Source organism: Crocuta crocuta, unplaced genomic scaffold, assembly GCF_008692635.1.
Source record: "Crocuta crocuta isolate KB4526 unplaced genomic scaffold, BGI_CrCroc_1.0 scaffold60, whole genome shotgun sequence".
NCBI classification, from domain to species: Eukaryota; Metazoa; Chordata; class Mammalia; order Carnivora; family Hyaenidae; genus Crocuta; species Crocuta crocuta.
In genome coordinates, this window is record NW_027527145.1 from 807,522 (window position 1) to 828,789 (window position 21,268).

General features: G+C 37.6%; 1 protein-coding gene across 3 annotated transcripts in view; it reads right to left on the minus strand.

The window, feature by feature from the left end:
* KLF12 (KLF transcription factor 12) overlaps positions 1-21,268 on the minus strand; it is a 426,216-nt gene that overhangs the window by 275,853 nt on the left and 129,095 nt on the right. For 2 of the 3 annotated variants that reach the window (XM_077761828.1, XM_077761769.1), the window contains exon 2: positions 9,508-9,571. The exons of the other annotated variant lie outside the window; for it this stretch is intronic. In XM_077761828.1, coding sequence (XP_077617954.1) covers positions 9,508-9,540 — 33 coding nt within the window. In that variant the 5' untranslated portion in view covers positions 9,541-9,571. The remainder of the gene's footprint in view (positions 1-9,507; positions 9,572-21,268) is intronic. 3 annotated transcript variants of the gene reach the window in all.

Sequence of the window (21,268 nt, forward strand, 5' to 3'; positions counted from 1 at the left end):
TGAGATGGGAGAGACCAAGAGATGGGAGATTCGGTGGATCTGAAGGGTCACAACTTAGCTGAGCTCAACACGCACTTCCCGGTACTGCCTTCCCCCCACAATCCCCCAGTCCCTGTGTTATCAGGGCAGCATCCAACTGAGATGCAAAAGGGAGAAGTACAGCGTCAGTCACATCTGGCTCACACTCAGAAGGTCAATGCAGAGCTCCGGATGCGGGAACAACTCACCCGCACGGTCACAGGTGTGCCGGTGCACCCCGCGAGTCCAGGGACAAGTCTGCCCACATTCCTGAGCTCCCGCAAGATCTCTCCACCAGCTCAAGTGATTCCCAGGCCCCCATGTGTTTAACTCAGGGAGGGGTGCCAGCGTTCCTCCCAGTCTCCAGCGTCCTCAGGGATGGAAGCCTGTCCACAGTGAAGAACCTACGTGGAGGTCCGTGCATCCTCAGTCCCCCACGTGCCCTCGCTCTCCTGAACTTCCTGCTCATCTTTCCTGTTCATCTTTCCTTCCTGCCCTGCACACTTCAGGCCTATCACCAAATATACAGAAGCAATAGCCATCTATAACTTGCTCAACTAGTTGCTGCAACTGGATGAGGTCAAATCCAGATACTAAATCCCATATTCTGTACCATTTCCATGGCCCATTTCCCTGATCAAACCATGACTGATACCAAATTTGGTACCAGAACTAATTCAGGAAAACAAAGCATGTTGAGTGTTAAAAAATCAATGGACTCTCAAATTGGAATCTCTGTGAGTTCTACTTCCATCAGGCTGTAAGGTATACTGACGGACTAAATTATGTATAAGATAAAGAACTGCACTCATTGTAGACTCAATAATTATTCATGATTTTATTAAACAAAAGTCCCTTTAGAGAAGAGTGAGAAATTAATTCTTAGCTAACATCAGCTTAGGGGAGGGAAGAGAGGTTACTTTTCTTTTTATGTACATATGTTGATAATATAAAATTAACCATATAGATATTACACTTCCATAAATGCTTTTAATAATCAATTGCTATGTTGCTTTAGTACTATAATGTTCTCATTAAATCAACATTGCTTAACTAAAATGGTCATGTTTAAAAGATGCTCATATCATTTTTATGATCACTCCTGAAATTTTCTGGTAAAATATTTTATATAAATGACTTTGATAATGTACTCTAAATAGCATGACATAAAGCTTAGCAGAAGAACCACTATAATCAAGTGTCCAGAGAATGAAAATGTGTGAGCAAGAAGTGAAAGCATCAAAGCATGTGAGCAAGTGAGAGACAGAGGGGAAGGAAAGAGAAAATCATTTGGACACATAAATGAGCCTCAACAGATTCTAGCAGAAATATTTAATGACATCACTGAATATCACATTTACCATGAACTCCAAGAGGAAATTTTGCAGAGCACTTTTATGCTCAGCCAAAGAAAAGAAAATATACTTCATATTTACTAAGAATTTTTTTTAAACATAAGATTGTCACTTTTTCTTGGTTGTTCCTATTTCTTTGAGTCAATGTGACACCATCATTCAAGGCCCAGGCCAAATGTCACTTTATATGCAAAGCCAACCATGGTCTGCATCAACTCTCTGTGTTTCATTAGATATATTATAGTATTAATCACATCAAATTGTAGTCACTTATTTTGCCTGTCCCCTGAGATGATGAAGACTTGAGGTCAGAGTCTAAATTTAATTTGAATTTGGAGCCCCATGTCTAACAAATAATAAACACTAAATACAGGTTTGCTGGATTAATCAGACTGCAGGATAGGTGTGATGATTAATCTTGTTCAACCTGACTGGGCCACAGGGTGTCCACATTAAACATTATTTCTAGGTGTGTCTGTGAGGGTGTTTCTGGATGAGATTCGCATTTGAATGGTGAACTCAGTAACTAGCTTGCCCTCCCCAACGAGGGTGGGTATCACCCAATCTGTTGAGGACCCAGAGATATCAAAAAGTGAAGGAAGAGAGGAGCCAGTCCTTGCATGCTTAAGATGCTACAGATGGCAGATCATGTGACTTCTCGGTCTTCATAATCACATGAGCCAATTCCTTATAATAAATCATATACAATAGGCAGGATATATAATGCCTGCTGGTTCTGGTTCTGTGGAGAACCCTAATTAATAGGAGAGAAGGTGTCGACATTCTATTCATGAACCAACTACCACAGCATATCCAATGTCTTCAAGAATTTTATTTCCTCCAAGAAAAAGCCCAATGGATCTATTCCTTATCAACACAGAGGAACAATTTGGAAGTCCTCAAACCCCAAAACTAGAAGCTGACATATTAAGCAGGACACTCAATACCCCTAGATATGCTGGGACGTCCCAACATATCTTCAGTCAAAGGAAAAAAATGTATACAAATACAGGCCTGAGTAGCGAATTTTCCTAAATACAATTAACACGGCTTAAAATAATCATTTTAATGGGCACTTAGTAATTGCCAGGCAATATGCAAACATATTTAACTTTCTCATTTAACCCTCACAGCAAGTTTGCAGAGTAGGCATAACCATCATCACTTCACATCACAGACAGGACAGTTAAGTACAGAAGTGAATCCCTGATGGAGCCACAATGAAAAACCAGGAGGCTTGAGGACAAAGCCAAGCTCCTAGACTCTACAGCATCTGTTACTTACTGATGGGGCACCTGAGTGGCTCAGTAGGTTAAATGTCCGACTTCGACTCAGGTCATGATCTCACTGCTTGTGAGTTCGAGCCCCACGTCGGGCTCTGTGCTGACAGCTCAGAACCTGGAGCCTGCTTCAGATTCTGTCTCTCTCTCTCTCTTTCTCTTTCTCAAAAATAAACAAACATTTAAAAAATAAGAATAAACTATTACTGGAAACAGCAATGTTAAGGAATTTTTATACCCTTCAACACTCACTGAAAACTTTTAAAGCAAATTTAGAAAAAAATGAAAGAAACTCCATCTTCTGTGAGAGTAAAATCAGAAATGCAGACAGACAAACAAAGCACAGCTGCCAAAGACTGTGAAATGTGGGAGGCCACTGGGAGCTGATGGACACCTCCTCAGGCCTCGAGCAAAACACAGGATTTCCTACAAGTAAAAACCAGTTATGAAAGGCCTACCTGGTGAAAGTAGACACAGCCGTACTAAAAGAACAAACATACAGACACAGCATTTTTTTTTCCCACGGAGTCCAGCTCCATCATGGAGTCCACTTGAAATGGAAAGGGAGTCAGAAGGCTTTATCTCAAGAGTCCTTTACTGGGGCGCCTGGGTGGCTTAGTCGGTTAAGCGTCCGACTTTCGCTTAGGTCATGATCTCGCGGTTCGTGGGTTCGAGCCCCGCGTCGGGCTCTGTGCTGACTGCCAGCTCAGAGCCTGGAGCCTGTTTCAGTCTGTGACTCCCTCTCTCTCTGACCCTCCCCTGTTCACGCTGTCTCTCTCTCTCCTAGAAATAAATAAAACATTTAAAAAAAAAAAAAAGAGTCCTTTACTGTATGATGGAAACAGGGAAGACTTGGGAAATGACAGCTTTGTTTAAAAAGTATTTGAGATAACAAAGTCAAGTCAAAGACTTGGACGCCTCCGGCTCATACCCAAACTACTGGTGACCTTACCCACAACACTACCTGCAGTAGTAGCAAATACTGGCCCCACTCAAAGATGGGTATTGACCACAGGCCACAAGGGAACTGTGCATAAAAGTGGCAAATGTCAAAAGCAAAAGAGAAATATAAGTAAAAAACCAATGAAGGACAAACATCAATAGGACGAACATCTTACCCAAGGAAATAGATGAAGAATTTGGACAAATAACACTTCATGCACTTAAAAAAAATTTTTACAAAAGGGCCTTTCTTCAAAACAAAATGTTTAAGAAAGAAGTACAAGGGTTTGAATGATAAAATACAAGCTAACTAAAACAGTTGAAAATCAGGTGACAGCTATAAAATGCTAAGTGATGATACTACAGAGATGCTATTTAAAAAGCCACCTTGGGAACTAAAAATTAATGAAGAATTTGGCTGAACACATTATAAGAAGAAAGGTTTCCTGGGAAAACCAGTAAGAGAAATCAAAAAGTTAAAGATGAAGGGGCGTCTGGGTGGTTCAGCCGGTTGAGCATCTGAATCTTAATTTTGGCTCAGATCATGGTCTCCCGGTTCACAACCCACAGTGGGCGCTGCACTGACTGTGTGGAGCCTGCTTTGGGTTCTCTCTCTCCCTCTCTCTCCTTCCTGTCTCTCTCTCTCTCTCTTTCTCTCTCTCTCTCAAAATAAATAAACTATAAATATATATATTTAAGATAAAAATGAAAACCACAGATAGGAAAAACCAAAGAGAAACATTATATATAGTTTCAGGATTACTAAAAGAGAGAATAAAACAAAAAGAAATGATTTAAAAATCTGATATATAAAAAGAGACACTGCTTCTCAGAGTTTAATGGCAGGATCCAGGAAAAACCGATACAGAACCATAAAAACTAAGACAAAATCGATGAAGTTACTGAACTTTCCGGCAAACTAAAAATAGTCCACGGACATCTGAACAAAAAGCAAAACAAGAACAAGTAAAATATCAGTTTGCTTCAGTCTTCACAGTGACGCCAAATGCCAGATAGCAATGTTTCCATATTTCTGAGAAAAATAAGAATTAAGACTAAATAGCTTTGATAATTATGGTTCATAATCACTAATAATAAATAAATGGTAATAACCTTAATCTGAAAAGGATGGTAAAACGAGAAGAGGGAAAAGGAATTAGAAAGTAATGTCATCGATGCTCCCATTTTCCTAGGAAAAACTCAAAAGACGTTTTTTAAAGTCAAATTCAGGCATTAAAAAAAACAATTACCAGAACTCAAAGGTGTTTTTTCTCCCCTTTTTTTTTTAATTCAAGCATAGCTGACAAATATTACAGGTGTACAACATATTGATTTGACAATTCTATTCTATACATTACTCAGTGCTCACCATAAACGTAGTTAACATCTGTCACTACACAAAGTTATTACGATATTATTGTCTATATTCCCTATACTGTACTTTTCATCTCCATGACTGACTTATTTTATAACTGGATGTTTGTACCTCTTAATCCCCTCCATCTATTTCACTCACACACACCCCACCCCCAACCACCTTTCTTCCAGCAAGTACCAGTTTGTTCTCTACATTTAAGTTTAGATGGCACCTGGGTGCCTCAGTTGATTAAGCTTCTGATTCTTGATTCTGGCTCACGTCATGATCCCAGGGTCATAGGATCAAGCCCTGTATGAGCGTGGAGCCTGCTTAAGATTCTCTCTCTCTCCCCCTGCCCCACCCTTTCCCCTGCTTGTTCAAGCATGTGTGTGCTCTCTCTCTCTTAAATTAAAAAAAATAAATAAATAAATAAAAATAAAGTTTGTCAAGTAATAGCATCATATTGGTGTAAGCACCACATTGGTAAAAGTTTAAATTCAGTTTCTATTTCTTCTACTATATTGGAAGCAAACTAAAAAAAATAACTCATTAGAAATACAAAGTATAAATATCATAATTTTTGTAAAACCACCTCTTGTATTTACTTTTGCTTGTATATATCCACACAGAGATATAAATAATGTTCACCACATGTTAAAAGATGTGAGGCAGGGAAATGATGGGGCTCTGCCTGCTTTAATGTTTTAAAAATGAGCAATGCATCATCTTTTCAAATAATGAAGCCATTATTCTACTTCAATAATTGCATAATATTTCTCAGATCCTTATATATAATTTTGTTCTCATTTCCCAGATAAGAGAAATTAAACACGCAAAGGTGAAATGATTTGATGGGAGAGTGAGTGACCTAATTCAGCATATTTTAAGAAATATTTGATATACCTACTAGTTTTGATAATTATCAAATCTACTAGTGTCAATCAATTAAGAGGAAGAACTTGTAATATAATTACATATGCCTGGAAATAGATTAACTGCTTCATACAGTAGGAAATTCCAAAGTGTACTCAATGTCAGGTTGAAGTAACCAACTCTTCCAGAAGGTGACCACACACCAACCACATGCTAGAGTCAGTGAGCTCTGAGGGCGCTTCCAATTCTGAAAATGTTTGACTTCATGAGGTGATGTCATACAACATAGTTGTGGACCTGTCTTCCGCTATAGAAATAACAGTATCAGTACCACACTCACATTTACAACCCTATGCTTCGAATCATCTTCACGAATATGTCCTACTTGGGCTCCCCTCATAACAACTCTTGATGCAAGCATGACAGGTGTTCTTAGTTCCACTAATGCAGCTGAGAAAATTAAAATTCAGGAAGTCGTCTCTGGTCCATGATCATACACACAGACCACCGCAGAGCCCAAGACTTGTTTTGCTTTGTTTTGTTTATTTCATTCCACGTTTATTGCCCAGGCAGCCACTCTACACACACGTAGATAGCCCAGCGCCGACCACATGTTTCACGTACATTAGCTGGGGCTTTCTGAGCAACTATGCCTACTTAGCTCAACATGGAAGAAAGACCAGGTTGCTGCTATTTTTTCTATCCTGTGTGAGGAAAGAGCCAGAGCCTTGGAACTTCATGGAAAAGAAATTTAAAACGACCACACTACATATGCCCATCACTATGTTATAACCTTTTTTTTTTTTTTGTAGGAAATGAAAGCTTTCCAGAAAAGCTTGCTATTGTCCTCACAGTTTCCAAATATAAGAAGTAAAAGTCATCCACTACTAATGCTGGATGGTTTAAGCAGCTGTTCATCAGAGGGAGTCAACAAAGCAAAAGTTTCACTCTGATAAGCTGGGCTAGTATATGCATGCGTGTTTTGGACACCTGCTCTACACCAGCAGCTGAGAAGCACTTGGTAAATATATTGAAGCGGCTGGAAAACAAATGGGACAGTGCCAGGTTTGGGGAGCTGGGTCCACGAACAAGCCGTCTCATTCACAAGGACAGCAACTGCTGAAATATATTCACGAGCACATATACCACATTTTATGCAATATTGGTGAGGATGAAATAATGGAGGGTGGGATCTTTTCTGAATTTATTTGAAGTTTAATAATGACAGGTGGTAAGGGGACAAATTCAAGTGCAATGAAACTGAATAAAAGAACTTCATGCAAATATACCTAATTTCTAAGGAAAGAGATCTTCATTGGCCCCTGGAAATAAGAATCTTGGTGTGGCCACAAATGGAATTCTGCAAATGCTTTTTAGGCCATTTAAATATTAGGACCTAGGCAGAAAGGCACAACATTATACTCCGTGGTTCTTGGCAAGATTTTATCACCACTGGCAAACTAGAAATGTACTAAAATTTTAAGAGCCATATTCAACTTTTCAATTATGTAGACACTGGCAATGTTGCTTCCACCGCTGACATTTTAAAACTTCATCTTAATAGTGACCTTGTCAGTACACCAAAAGTATAGAAAAATTTTCAAACTCTGCAATTTTCTCCCAGGATCAGACTTTGTTAAAACCAACAGCATCTGATTTAAGTAGGCTTAAAAAGAAGCACCAATGTATTCTCTAAGGCATCCAGAACTGAAAATACAGATTAAAAATATGAAAAACAGTAATAAGAAAAAATAATTCTTGGGGTATCTAGGTGGCTTAGTAGGTGAAGTGTCTGGCTGGCTCTTGATTTCAGCTCAGGTCATGATCTCGCAGTTTTGGGAGCACGAGCCCCAGATGGGTTCTGCGCTGACAGCTCAGAGGCTGCTTGAGATTCTTCCTCGCTCGCATTGTCTCTCTCAAAATAAGTAAATAAACTTTAAAAAAAAGAATTCTTTGTGACAAACACATTAAGTGAAATACTCACTGCTCCCTCCCCTATACAGACTTTTGAAAAAGACTTTTTTTTTATAAGCTAGGAGGCACAATCATTTAGAATGAATCACATAAATTACAGTCAATCAAGATAATATTTTCAGAGTTTATCCCCAGGGTAAGTAGCAATACAATGATTCTCTTTGCCATCATCTTCAGTTGTCATAAAATTAGTTACAGAACAATGACATTGTCAAAATGTATAAACTCACAAAGTTAATACTGATCCATTCAAACATAAAAATTTAATAACAATCAAATGAAAATATAAAGTGATGTGATATCAACATCATATAAAAGGGATAAATCTATCTGGCATGATCATGAGTGAAGAAGGTTTCCATGTTTACACAGGGAAGAGATAGGGCAATTTAAATTTATTACCTTTGCCCAACTTGTCTTAAGGAATACATAATGTTCACTTTGTGAATGGAATTATCATGCCCAGCTCATGAGTACCAACCATTAAATTTCAAGGATCCTTGCAAGCTGGTTGTTAAATCACTGAAACCAGCCATAATGAGAGTATTTACACCATGGGCATCGACAAGCACTACAGATTGGACCTCCACACCCTACCAGCCAGAGTCACTTTACCAGAACCTCACTGATCCACAGAGAAATAAATACACAGTGCAATTAATTCTCACAAAGTAAATTCTCCCATGTAGGCAATACAAGGGTTAAGAAAAAGAACGTTACCATAAACCCAGAAGTCTCCCTTGTATCATCTGTGAAACAATACTCCCTCTAGGTGCCTGAAAATCTTCCGGATACAAATACTAGAAAGGAGCAATTTTAGCAATGATGAGGGAAGAAGGCAACATTAACCTGGAATATCATTTGTAAGCCACTGTGAGGACAGACTGGCAGAAAAAGACATGGCACAGTGTACACTGACTTCACAGGAACAGGAGCAGTGGGGGAAGGAAGATATGAAGCTCCAGGCTTTGTGAAGCTATCCAAGGGTTATGAGGCGCATGTCTGTGCACCAAGCCAGTTCGGTGTGAACACCTTAGGAAACGGAGATCGTTGAACATACTATAATTTTTTTTGGTATCATCTATGATGTTTATATCATAACCAGCATGTAGTATGAGAAAAGCTCAAAGAAATGCCACACATAAAGTGATGGCCAGAATTTGATTCCTATTGAAATTCATGAGATGTTTTTCTTTCCCCTCTAATTTGGCGTGGTGCCTGTCGGTGAGGTAGCAAAGTGAGAAGCCTTCCCGAGTCATCCCCCTCCTCTGAGGAAAGCTGACGGGCTGGTAAGAGGAAAACATGGACGGCAATCCTATGCCACACGGTGCTGGTGTCAGGATTGCGCTTGTAGGAACCAACGTCTAGTACACGGAATCTGGCTTCTTTTGTTTTCCTCTGTCCCAGGGAGGAGTGGTGCCCACTGGTCCTCCATTTCTTAACATTCATCAACAAGCGGATTCTCTAATTCTAGCTTAAGTTCTACAAACTGATGACAGCCACACTTGCACAAAAGAGGGGTGCCTTCTTGCAAATTTCTTTTATTTAAGAGTTTAAAAATAAAAAAATTACACTTTACAGACAGATGTATGGATCAAAGTACTGACCTCTGCCTCCTCCTCAGACACAGAAGGGCTCTAATGAGAAAAACTGCCCCAAAGTAACGTGCAACAGAAGAGTTTCATTATAGTTAGAAAATGGGACTAACCTTTATTGTTTTCCTCTTCATATGGGTATTCATTCATCCATTTGTCTCCAGAGTCACATGGATCCTGCAAGCAAAACACAAAAACAAATAATGAGAAAAAGTTCCACATGTTGAGGGCATCTTCCACGGGCGGGGGAGGAGGGTGAAACACTTAATTCTGAAATCCTTTATGCTCTTGATTAGTGAATGACATCATAAAAACAGTAACTGAAGAGTATTTTTTTTCTTTAGTTGCCTTCTGCTTGCTCTTTACCAGCCACGTAAAGGGCAAAGCGGAGAGACGATGGCACGGGAGCGGATCTCCAACTAGGACAGCTCCTGGGCACAAGACAATGAAGCTCGGGATGAAGACAAGCAACGAAGGGAAGAAAAAGAAAAGCAGGTATCAGAGAGAGAAAGGTGAGGAGAAAATGGCAGGAAGTGGTTGAAACCTAAATTTAATATATGAAAGAGCAATCACAAGTACTACCTACTGGGGAACTTGGCTCCCTTATTCTTAGCAATCAAGAGATTTTTAAAGTAATGCTATCTTCCAGAGGAAATGACCTTTTTGTTTTTCCTCTTTACAGGTGATACAGCTATGCAGCAGAATTAATATGAATAGTTTTTGGTGACTCCACATTGGTTAGTACCCTTTTTAAAAACTCATCTGATACATTTCACTTCTTAAAAGCTCCCATTCCCCCAGAATCATCTGGATCTCACCAAATACAGTTCAATATTGCTGGATTAGAAGGTCTGGATTACAATAAACCATTTGCATCACTTGGATGGATCTTGGAAGTCCCCCTGTTTATTTTCATTCAGCATTATGTAACGTGCTTCAGAATTTCCATTTCGTGAGGCAAATTTTCGTTGGCATTCCGTTAAGCCAGCTTAGTAGGCACAGTTGACTTTTTTTTTTCAATTCAGAATTATACTCGAGGGGCCACGCCTTGCCATTCTTAGTGGCACCCATTCTGTGCCAGTGTCTAACCACTGTAGCCCTGGGCCAAGCTTCCTTTGCATGTATCTCCATACATCTGAACAGAAAAAGGATTCACTCAACTCACAGGGCCTTAAATGGAATGCAGCAAATTCATAACTTCTATGGGCTTGGTCTGAAAGGGGGACTGGCTTTTAATTTTATTCCAGTTTTAAACCAATCAATTTCTCTCCGCCTCATCCCCTCTTCCTCCTCTCCTCTCTGTCTCTCTCTGTCTCTCTCTCTCTCTATATATATATATATAGGTATATATAAAATATAGGTACATATAAATATATATATATAAAAATATATGTTTATGTCTCAAAATGCATTTTCTTATATATACAGCTTTTACTACTAGAAATGTTACTAAAAAGCAATATAAAGGTGATATTTTAATAATATTTTAATATTACAGTGTCAAACTAGAAAAAAATCTCTTGAAATTCAGTGTAATTCTATTTCACATTATGAAATCATAATACAATATTTCTCAAAAGAATTAAAAAGTCATCTATAGCACCATGTTCTTATAAAACATGTCTTGTCCTTTCTAGTCTTCAAAACAGATCTAGCTCAATCAGTTCCAATTTAGCAGAAGGAATTAGGTACGTCAAAAACTGGCTTCAATCTTACATTCCAGTTTTGTGATTTTTTTTTCCATAGTTTGATATACCTTGGCCATTTTCACATGATATTCAACTTACTAATGACCAATCCAAAATTCTTAATACTCCACTGTAGGGATAACTTACTCCCTAATTTTTGTGTAATAATTTAGGATTTTGTACTCCTAATGATAACATTTAAACATTCTTCTGCGTAAATCTCATATACCCTGGGGCCTCTGCCTGCCTGGATGTTGCCTTTAAGCAATGGAAAGAGTGCCCTCTCTGGGCAGACACAGAAGGACTCAAGGACAGACAGGCTTTCTTCAGGAGGGAGGGCCTGGCACAGACAGTCCAGGGGAAGTTTTCACCGGCGCTCACCCCTCAGCCAGGCACCTTCATCCTACACCCCTGTACTTGGCTGCTCTGGTCTGCACCTTTAATTACTGCCTTAGAATATTGTTCTAGAAGAATAATTACTAGATCAAAATAATAGGAACTTTTTTCCCCCAAAATATCTTTTGAAATAGTCTATACCAATTTACATTCCCAACAGAAAAAGAAACACATGCTTACACAGTGCCATTCCCAGCTTTATTTCCCGAAACCCAGCACGTTACCTAGCCCATTCCAGGGAATCAGTAAATGTTTGTCAAGTGAGTAAGTTAACCTAATAATGACTAATGGAAGAAAAATAAAATAAACTCATCTTTCTATCAATCATGTGAATTTTTCTTAGCCAAGTAACTAGGGCTTTCATTACATAATTTGTATTTTTGGTTAAAATTAATCTGCTGACAGGGCACCCGGGTGACTCAGTAGGTTAAGCATCCAACCTCGGCTCAGGTCATGATCTCGCAGTTTGTGAGTTCAAGCCCCACACTGGGCTCTGTGCTGACAACTCAGAGCCTGGAGCCTGTTTCAAATTCTGTGTCTCCCTCTCTCTATGCCCCTCCCCTGCTCGTGCTCTGTCTCTCACTGTCTGTCAATAATAAATAAATGTTAAAAAATTTTTTAATATGCTGACTAAAATAAACCTTAAATTATGTGAACTACACATAACACGATATCCCACATTTTTATAGCATTTTCAGATTTACAAAGTAGCCCAATGATGTAATTTGTACTAAAAACAGTTCTGTGACTTGACTACGTGAACTATTTAAAGATCCATTTGACAATGACGATCCGAGACTAATTTTGCAGCCAAAGTAACTAGTTAGATAACGTCAGGGCCCTTACAAAACTCCTTAGTTCCACATCTCGGCGGGGCTATTTGTGGTTTATCTTTGCAACCACCTACAATTTGAACATATACCTCTCTCTGTTTGAAATCTGAGGAAATCCTGGTATAACGTTAAGTTTTGTTTTCTGTTTAATTCAGAGTCCTCAAAGAGTGTTCAACCTCAGCTCTTGCACTCTCGCTCCCATCAGGCACCCCTACACTCACCCCTACACTCGCCTCTGTCATCCACTGGTCATCTGGCCTGAAACAATTTATTCAACCTCTCTGAGCCCCAATTCCCTCCTCTGCAGAAGCAAGGCTAACAGTAACACGTGTTCTGTCTACTCCACCCACCATGACTGAAGTAATGTCTATACAGCCATCTGTGCTGTCACACATGTCAGAAATACCACTCTTTAATCAATGGCCCAGATATTAAACAAGAAAACAGGATTTCCCAGAATTGAGACCACAAAATAGACAGATGACTCTCTATTTTACTCATGCTCAGGGGCCTTTGGGTTGTTCTCCAAATCCCTTCAAAATCAAGCCAGGATAAAACGGGAAAGTGGCACATTTCCAACAGTTAATATCTCACCAATTTCCCAATTAAAAGATAACTCAACTCTGCCAAACAGGTTTGTAAAAACATCCAGTAAATCTTCTCAAAACACAGAAGTTTTAAAGGCCACTGTCCTCATCAAAAATTCATCACACATGGTTTTGGTCCTTACTTTCCTAGCTTCAAGAATGATTCGCAATTGTGGGTGAAGAAGAAGCAAAGGGTTGATAACTTATTTCAATACAAAAAAGCATGGGAAATAAGAAAAGGCAGAGTATTACATTTTTGAAAAGAAGTCCAGATTTACTGTTAAATAAAATATTGCCGCCTATAACCATTAGTAACTATTCACATATTAATGATGAATCTGCAGAAACTGTGGCAGAAAAGAATGATTTTCTAAATTCTGTTACTTCCTCACTCTTGTTTTCTCCCCTAAAATTTCCTAAAAGGAATTCGAAGCTTTCTTTGTAACTCAAAGAAAGTATCCTGGACAACAGAAATGACGTTGGCCAGAATGAAAGTGGATGTGACCCAATGTAATGAAGAAGGAGTTACACTTCAGAATGATGACCTCGGGGTGCCGGCATTACATTACCTTGTAGTAACAGGCTGCTGGCTCTTCCTCACGTCTTAAATGATCTATTATGTTCTCAATCTTTAAAGGTTAGTGTTTAATACGTTCTAAATACTTCAGGACCTATAAGTACACTTGTTGCTAGTTCCTCTGAAAATCCCTTTATGTGTCTTTAAATAGAGACAGAGAAACAAGTTTTAAAGGTGTTTATAGACATCTGACTAGTCAGGGTATTCCACTTTCTGCCCAAAGGTAATTTAGTTGCTCTGTTTCAAGTAAATTGAATTCTGGTAATGGTACAGCAATCCCATCTGGAATTCTGTCTTCTAGATTCAGTTTTGCAAATCATTGCTTCATTAGTTGTGATCTTGTGTTTTCAAGGGCTGATAAAAAAAAAAAAGTCAAGTAATAAAGGTTTATGTACATATTCACATAACTTTTAAAGCCGATTAGGGAACCCGACAGGCAGGGTTGGTGCGTTTAAGTTGAAGATATTATATAACCAATCCATCTTGGCCTCCCTGTGCATCAAGGTTTTTGATATATAAGTTGGCTTTTTTCATTTAAAGTTATTTCTGTTTTATCTGTCGCAGTGAGTTATCTTGGGAACTAAAAATATTTGAAGGTTAATCTAAATATTTCTGGAGATAAATGCAAATCTAAGTGCTACGTTTTCATAGCTATTTTGACTTAAAATGAATAGAGACGCTGGAGACACAAAGCAGGGAGTCTGTTGCTAGGTGACAGGTGACATCTACTGTATCTTCTGAACTTGTACAGCATGAGACATCTTACTGCTGAGAAAAGACACACGGATTTCTGTGGCACGAACATCATTTTCTATAAGGAAACAAACTAGTGTTCAGATATTCTTCTCTAATATGGGCTGTTAAGTAGTTAGCAATTTATGTCTATATGAATATCCAATGTCAGAGATGCCTCTCGGCACAAATAGCAAAAGATAGTTCTTTATTTTCTATTTGGGGCATATGGTTTTACATTCTAAATAATGTCTACATATGAAAGACATATAACTTTCATGATTTGTAATGTATTCTTTGTACGTCACTTTATAAATTTTCAAATTTTCAATAGAAATCACCTCAACTAGGACAGGTGGAGTGCCACAGAGAAAGCACTATTTTATAATAAGTAATCCAATTTCCATTAAGTTTATTAACACAAAAGCAGCAAAGACCTGATGAATTAAATAAGAAAACACAAAAAAATTCAAGGTAGATTATTTCCTGGGTGTATTTTACAATGACACACCTACTTTCTAGCATTATCTTCCTTCCTCAAGCACAGAGGTCCACCCCTTTCTTTGACTCAACAGGCAATTCAGACAACGATATGCAGGCATCAAGAACTCTTCTATACCCAAAATTTCAGGATCTCACTGAAATAAACAGCATGCTCTACTTCATCTGAGAAAGGTTGTGTGCTGTCATGGAAAAGATCCAAACGTGAACCCAGACAGAATGAACATCAGCTTTAACACTTGGCGAGAATGTGGCTTAGGGCAAGCTGTTTAACTTTTATATGCCCCTGTTTCTCATTTATTAAAATTATATTATAAAATCTCCTTTCTTAGGGGGCAAGGGCTCCAAACACTGAAAACAAGAATGTATACAATATACGTACCAGATGATCCGACACACACTATTCAACAAATGTTCGTACCATCCTTATTCCTTACTTTTACAATCAAGCACCCAAACTCCTATTTCCACTTAAACTTTCCTGAGAAGTAGGAACAATGGCCTGCTGGAATCCAAGTTACACTTCCTCGATACCACTGTCACCCACGGCTGTGCAGTTTTTTACAGGAAAGTCCTGGAAATACACACAGGATCTCTACATTAGGCTGTCACAGTACAGTGTCTCCAACCCAACCTTTAAGAGAATCCAATGATGCAATTGCTATTAGAAACAGGAGAAAGGGCATCTTAGGTCTTTAATAACCTAAGTTCAATAACAATCCCTATGGAATTCTATTAGTTACACAGAAATCAATTGAAAATTTTCCATTTATAAAATTGTTCTGTTTCCAGCCTTATGTTTCTCTGATTATGCTTCCCCCAGGAATGGTTCACCATCAACAGCGGCAGATGATACAGAAAGAGCAAACTTTACGAATTAAGGTCCCACTTGGAGGAAGGTATGCCTCAAAGCTTGAGCAATCATTTAAGAACAGAGTTCCCTAAGTAAACAGCCCATTTTCAGAGAGAAGAGGTAAAGCAAAAAGCACACTGACATGGAAATTACTCTTTTAATCTGTTTTTAGCTTCCATTACACTGCATCATTCTATGCAGAGAACAAATAAACCTTTAAAAGAAAGTAACCATAGCAAATGAATTAAGCATTTCTTTTACATATATTGTGCTCAACAGAGTGGTTTGAAAGGTAATTTATGCTATGCTCATATTCAAGTGTAATTGCCATTTTATCGGGATTGCACAGTCAAAAATCTGATTTGTACTGCAAAGGACAGACAAGATGATTAAATTTTGTCTTCATATGTCTAATTTATGTGATTTAGATTGCAACGCACATACAGGCATGTGCAATTTGTATTTGCACATCAAACCACGCAGAGAACACTCCACTCTGCCAAAAGTAACTTGGCCACACACGTTTGCATTCCTGTATGAGGAACATGGGCCACCTTCGCTTAATCCTTTCTATCACAATGTGCTTTAAACCATCCTGCTAAAGATAGTAAAATCCATGGAGTTTTTAAGGGGCTGGTGGGAGAAATGAAGTAATAGGGTGCGAGTTCACTTTCTGACACTTTATGTAAGTATAATGTGGCTGTATGATATATACATAAAAAAGCAAGCTTACAATTTTGAAAATAACCAAAAAGTAAAATCATGATAAACATGTATTTGGTACCAATTAAAAATGCCAATTCACACAAGCCTAAGAATTTCTCTACTATTCCACTTCAGTGGGTGTTGTCCGAACACATTAAGGCATCTATATTACGAGGTCATTACAAATTTTATACACTAAAGACCTGTGACAAAGGCAAGAAGAAAAGTAAGTTGCCTTATTCAGTATGCAGTATACACATTTGGCTTTCCTATTAATTATTGCCTTCTATGTTTAACTTGCCAATACTAAGCAAGATAAATTCCGTTCAAATGCATAGTAAACAGTTTGCTTAGGGAGTACATTTATTTTCTAGCCCATCACAACAATAGTTGATTAAAATATGTTGCTCTTATCCAGTTTTGAATTAATTCGTGTGAAATAAAACAAATATTTATTAAATTGTGGGGGAAAACATTCCATCAAACTGTAAAACCTGAGTAGAAAAACAAATGGCACACATTTAATTACAGCTGACATTTAAATGAAATTTGCAATCTCAAGATATTTAACAATAATTAGAAAATATCAGACTTGAGATATTTTTAGGGTACTTTTATGTTTCATCTCTTCAAATATCTGAACCCAGCGGAATTTAAGATATGCAGATTTTAAAACAGAATGTGAAAGATGGATCAAAGAACTTAATAGATTTGTGCTACTGACATTTTGATATAGTGATACAGAAACAAGAGGATTTATTTGACATTTTTAATGAATGTCTTATGGTTTGCCATGTGCCTTACTTTATTTGTTCTAGGTCTGCATAGAAAGAGTTTTGTCCAGCTGAACTCATCTATCCAGCTTGGGCATTCAGACATCACAATCATTACCCTATGTAGCTCATAATCTGGTCCACCACAGATAGCTAGCTGTCATAATAAATACATTATCAATTAGTATTTCTCAATGATGAGCAAATTAGTAGACCGTCAAATGGATTGCATAACCATATGCTTCTCTCATGACTACATAATAACAGAAAATCAAAATACTATTTGTTGAGAATGACACATGATATATTAGGTTGATCTCTGTTTATAAGGATCAAGGATTCTTTCTAGCCCAGACTACTCTTTTTCTAACTGAAAAATACTGAAATTGGATATCAACACAAATCTAATGCAAGTAATTGCTAGCAGATGATGAAGGTCCACTGATTCATAATAGTGATTTTTATTACAGGGTATATATGTTCTGTTATTAATTCATCCACAAATCGCCTGTATGCCAGGAACTGAGGACATTAAAAATCATATGCCACGGAACCTGATTTAAAGAAGCTCACAGAAAAAAAAGGTGAGACAAATATAAATAAGTAAAATAACTGTAATAATGATAGCTACCAGCCACTCAATATTTACCTTATGTTTAACACTCACTAGGAGCTTTTATTATTTAATAAATTCACGTATAAAGCATATGACCTACGATTCAATACCCACATTTTACAAAAAAAATAACTGTGATCAAAGTCCATACTCTCTAACCTGTATCAAGTCACCTCCTTAGTAACACCACAGGAGCTTTGAGGGAAGTTGAAGGAACTCACTAAGACTTCACAGAGGATGAAACTAAGCTGAGTCTTGAATAGTGGGAAAGAAGAGACATCAGGGAAAGGGGATGTACCAGGAATTAGTACATTTACATCTGAGTCTCTGGACACTCATATGGATAAGCATCCTAGAAATTGGCATATTGACACACGCCAGCCCAGGCTACCTAAAGAGGGGCTCTAATATGGAAAAGAAGTCTGTAATGTGGAAAGATTTATTTCAAGTAAATAATAAAACAATCCTGAAAGTGTGACTTCTAGTGTCTTAGGTATGCTGTCTCACAGTGTAAAGGGATTTAGATGATGTATGCTAAATCAGGAACACTAAAGTGATTTAAAGCTAACTCTACAAAAAAAATGACTAGGAAAGATTTTTCTCATGATTTTTACTATGTTCTATGGTTGAAAATATTTCTAAATATATCCAATACTCATAAATAAGATATTTCAAAATATGTATTCAATTACGAAGCAATGAAAATATGCCCATAGGTAGTACACACACGTCTGTGCGCATGTGTGCAAACACACACAGAGTCAAGCACTAGTTAAAAACTCTGAGTAGAGAAATATTCCTGAAGTGGATGTAAGTTACAGAAGTTTATCTTTTTAAAAAATACTCTTGAAAAGTTCAATGATTTTGAAAAATAATGGGGTAGCAGCCAAAGAGTATCAAAACCATTTCTGAAAAATAATCTCAAAACAAAACAGTATCATTCAAAAAAACATCTGGGGCACCTGGGTGGGTTAGTCAGTTAAGCTTCTGACTTCAGTTCAGGTCATGATATCATGGTATGTGAGTTCGAGTCCTGCATCAGGCTCTGCACTGACAGCGTAGAGCCTGCTTGGGGTTCTCTCTCTCTCTCTCTCTCTCTCTCTCTCTCTGTCCCTCACTCCCATGCATATGCACACACTCTTTCTCTCTCTCAAAATAAATAAACTTTAAAAAATTCTGAGGTTTTTTTTTTTAATTTTTTTAATGAATTTTTTTTTTTTTCCTAGGAGAGAGAGAGGGAGAGACAGACTCTGAAACAGGCTCCAGGCTCTGAGCTGGTAGTCAGCACAGAGCCCGATGCGGGGCTCGAACCCACGAACTGTGAGATCATGACCTAAGCAAAAGTCGGACGCTTAACCGACTAAGCCACCCAGGCGCCCCTCTCTGAGTTTTAAAAACTGGTCCTTTAAATTCTCTAACTTTATTCCCAAAGGTGGCTAATCACATCTTGGGAAATACAGTGAGGGAAAGATGCTGGCCAAAGAACTGAATTCAAATTGTTCTCTGAGTGCAATGGTATTAATTCTCAGTAGCAGAGGAGGAGGAAGAGGAAGAGGAGGAGGCAGAAGAGGAGGAGGAGGAGGAGAAGTGGTTACAGCATCGGCAAACACAGACTTGCACATGCCAGAAACTGTTCTAACTACTCTACTTGTATATTCCTCACACCCTTGTGAGGTAGGTGGTATTACTGTTCTCATTTTACAGATGTGGCAACACACAGGTTAAGTAACCTGCCTAATAAGGAGCAGATCCAGGATTTTTAAATAGGCAGTTAAGATCTAGTCTTCCTGATTTTAAGTTTTATGCTATGATGGTTCTTATAAATTTGGTATTATCCTGCATGCAGTAGTATCTCTATTTGTGGAAAAAAAAAAAAATAAGCAAGCCAATTGAAACAAGATAGTTTTAGTATTTTCCTCTTGAACAGATTAAGTGAATACTTCTGAATTAAAAGCACAGTCTCANGCATGCAGTAGTATCTCTATTTGTGGAAAAAAAAAAAAAATAAGCAAGCCAATTGAAACAAGATAGTTTTAGTATTTTCCTCTTGAACAGATTAAGTGAATACTTCTGAATTAAAAGCACAGTCTCAAAGCCTCTTCCAATAAAAGAAAAGGAAAATATATTCCAAATCTGATTGTCATTTCAAATCTGGCCCTATACTCTATTAAAGCCAATGTTTTCAAAGATTTTTCCCCTAATTAAAAAATAACACTTTTGTTATGAACTCATTTAAGTTTTTGAGATCTTAAGATTTTAGAATTTTTGTATAATCTTCTACATGAAACCAAAGATTAATGAATGGAATGAGAGGATTTTCTTCCTCTTCCTCACCAGAGATACCTAAACGTATGCAAAAGTACTAAAGAAATTTAACTTTTCACATCAGAATAACCTGTATTCAATGTAAAGGAGCCACTTCTGAAAATGCATTTAAATGAGTACTTCTGACCTGTGTCAGAGTCTGCTACCTCAGCTATTAAAATGCTTTATTTGAAAAATTAATTTATCCTAACTTTGGCTAAATATGTTTCCATCAGCTCACAGCCCTTAAATTTAACTAAATTACATTAGTTTCTTTTCTGATTCTGAAGATACTAAACATAACCTAATAATAAACAATCTCAATAAATTAAGCAAATAACCAAAAGTTTATGCTCATACATAAAGCTAAGCAGAAATAAATCAGGCTTTTGAATAGTCCATTTTCTAAAATAACACTAATATAAAATATAAATTTTATATTAATATAAAAATAGATCATATAAAGTCCCTACCAAATCATATGTACTGTTATTAATTCTCTCATTTATATAATAAATGTCCTTCCCAATCACTAGCGATTCAGAAATGAAAAAGGCCTCATATATCATATATGTTAAGACTAAAAAAAAAAGGCTGGAGGCGGCAGGCTGCTATTTGAGAAACCACGGAGCCTGCTAAAAAAGCACTGGTAAATCTGGGGAACAGTATATGCCAGGTGTTGTGGTTTGACACCTACTTCATCTCTGCAAAAACCCATGATACGGAGGATGAAAATAATCGCATTTTGTTCATGAGAAGCAAGTAGATGACAACTTGCTAGTAATCAAGAATGGGGCAAAATGAAGTACACACGCAAATCTGTAGTTCAACTTTAATTTGCAGACAGCATTCAACCAGCACCGAAATGAAAACAAGCGTCACACAAGAGACCTTTCTGGATGCCAATTTTTGTCTAAAACATACTCATTTCCTTCATCTTGAAGGTTGTTGATTGCTTACTTCCATAATAGCATTTCTTTTATTTTTACTCGTAAACCTCCAATTTCAATATGCTTCAACTTTCAGGTTCACAAAACGCTTTATGACACATAGAGGGTTATCTTCCAAACTTCTCCTTGGTTCTAAGATGCGCTTTCTCTTTGTGGGATCTCTGAGAAAGTACAGCTACCAGACACTCCATTATTATTCCCTAATGAATATCTCTAAACCTAATTTCCCACCAAAATCTTCCTCTTTCTTACACAGAGGTATCACTGAATAACCTAAGAAACATTTAGGTTCTTACGAATTTTATCCAGATATTCTTATCATGTCTGGAATTATGACAGATAATGGATATTTGCAGCCA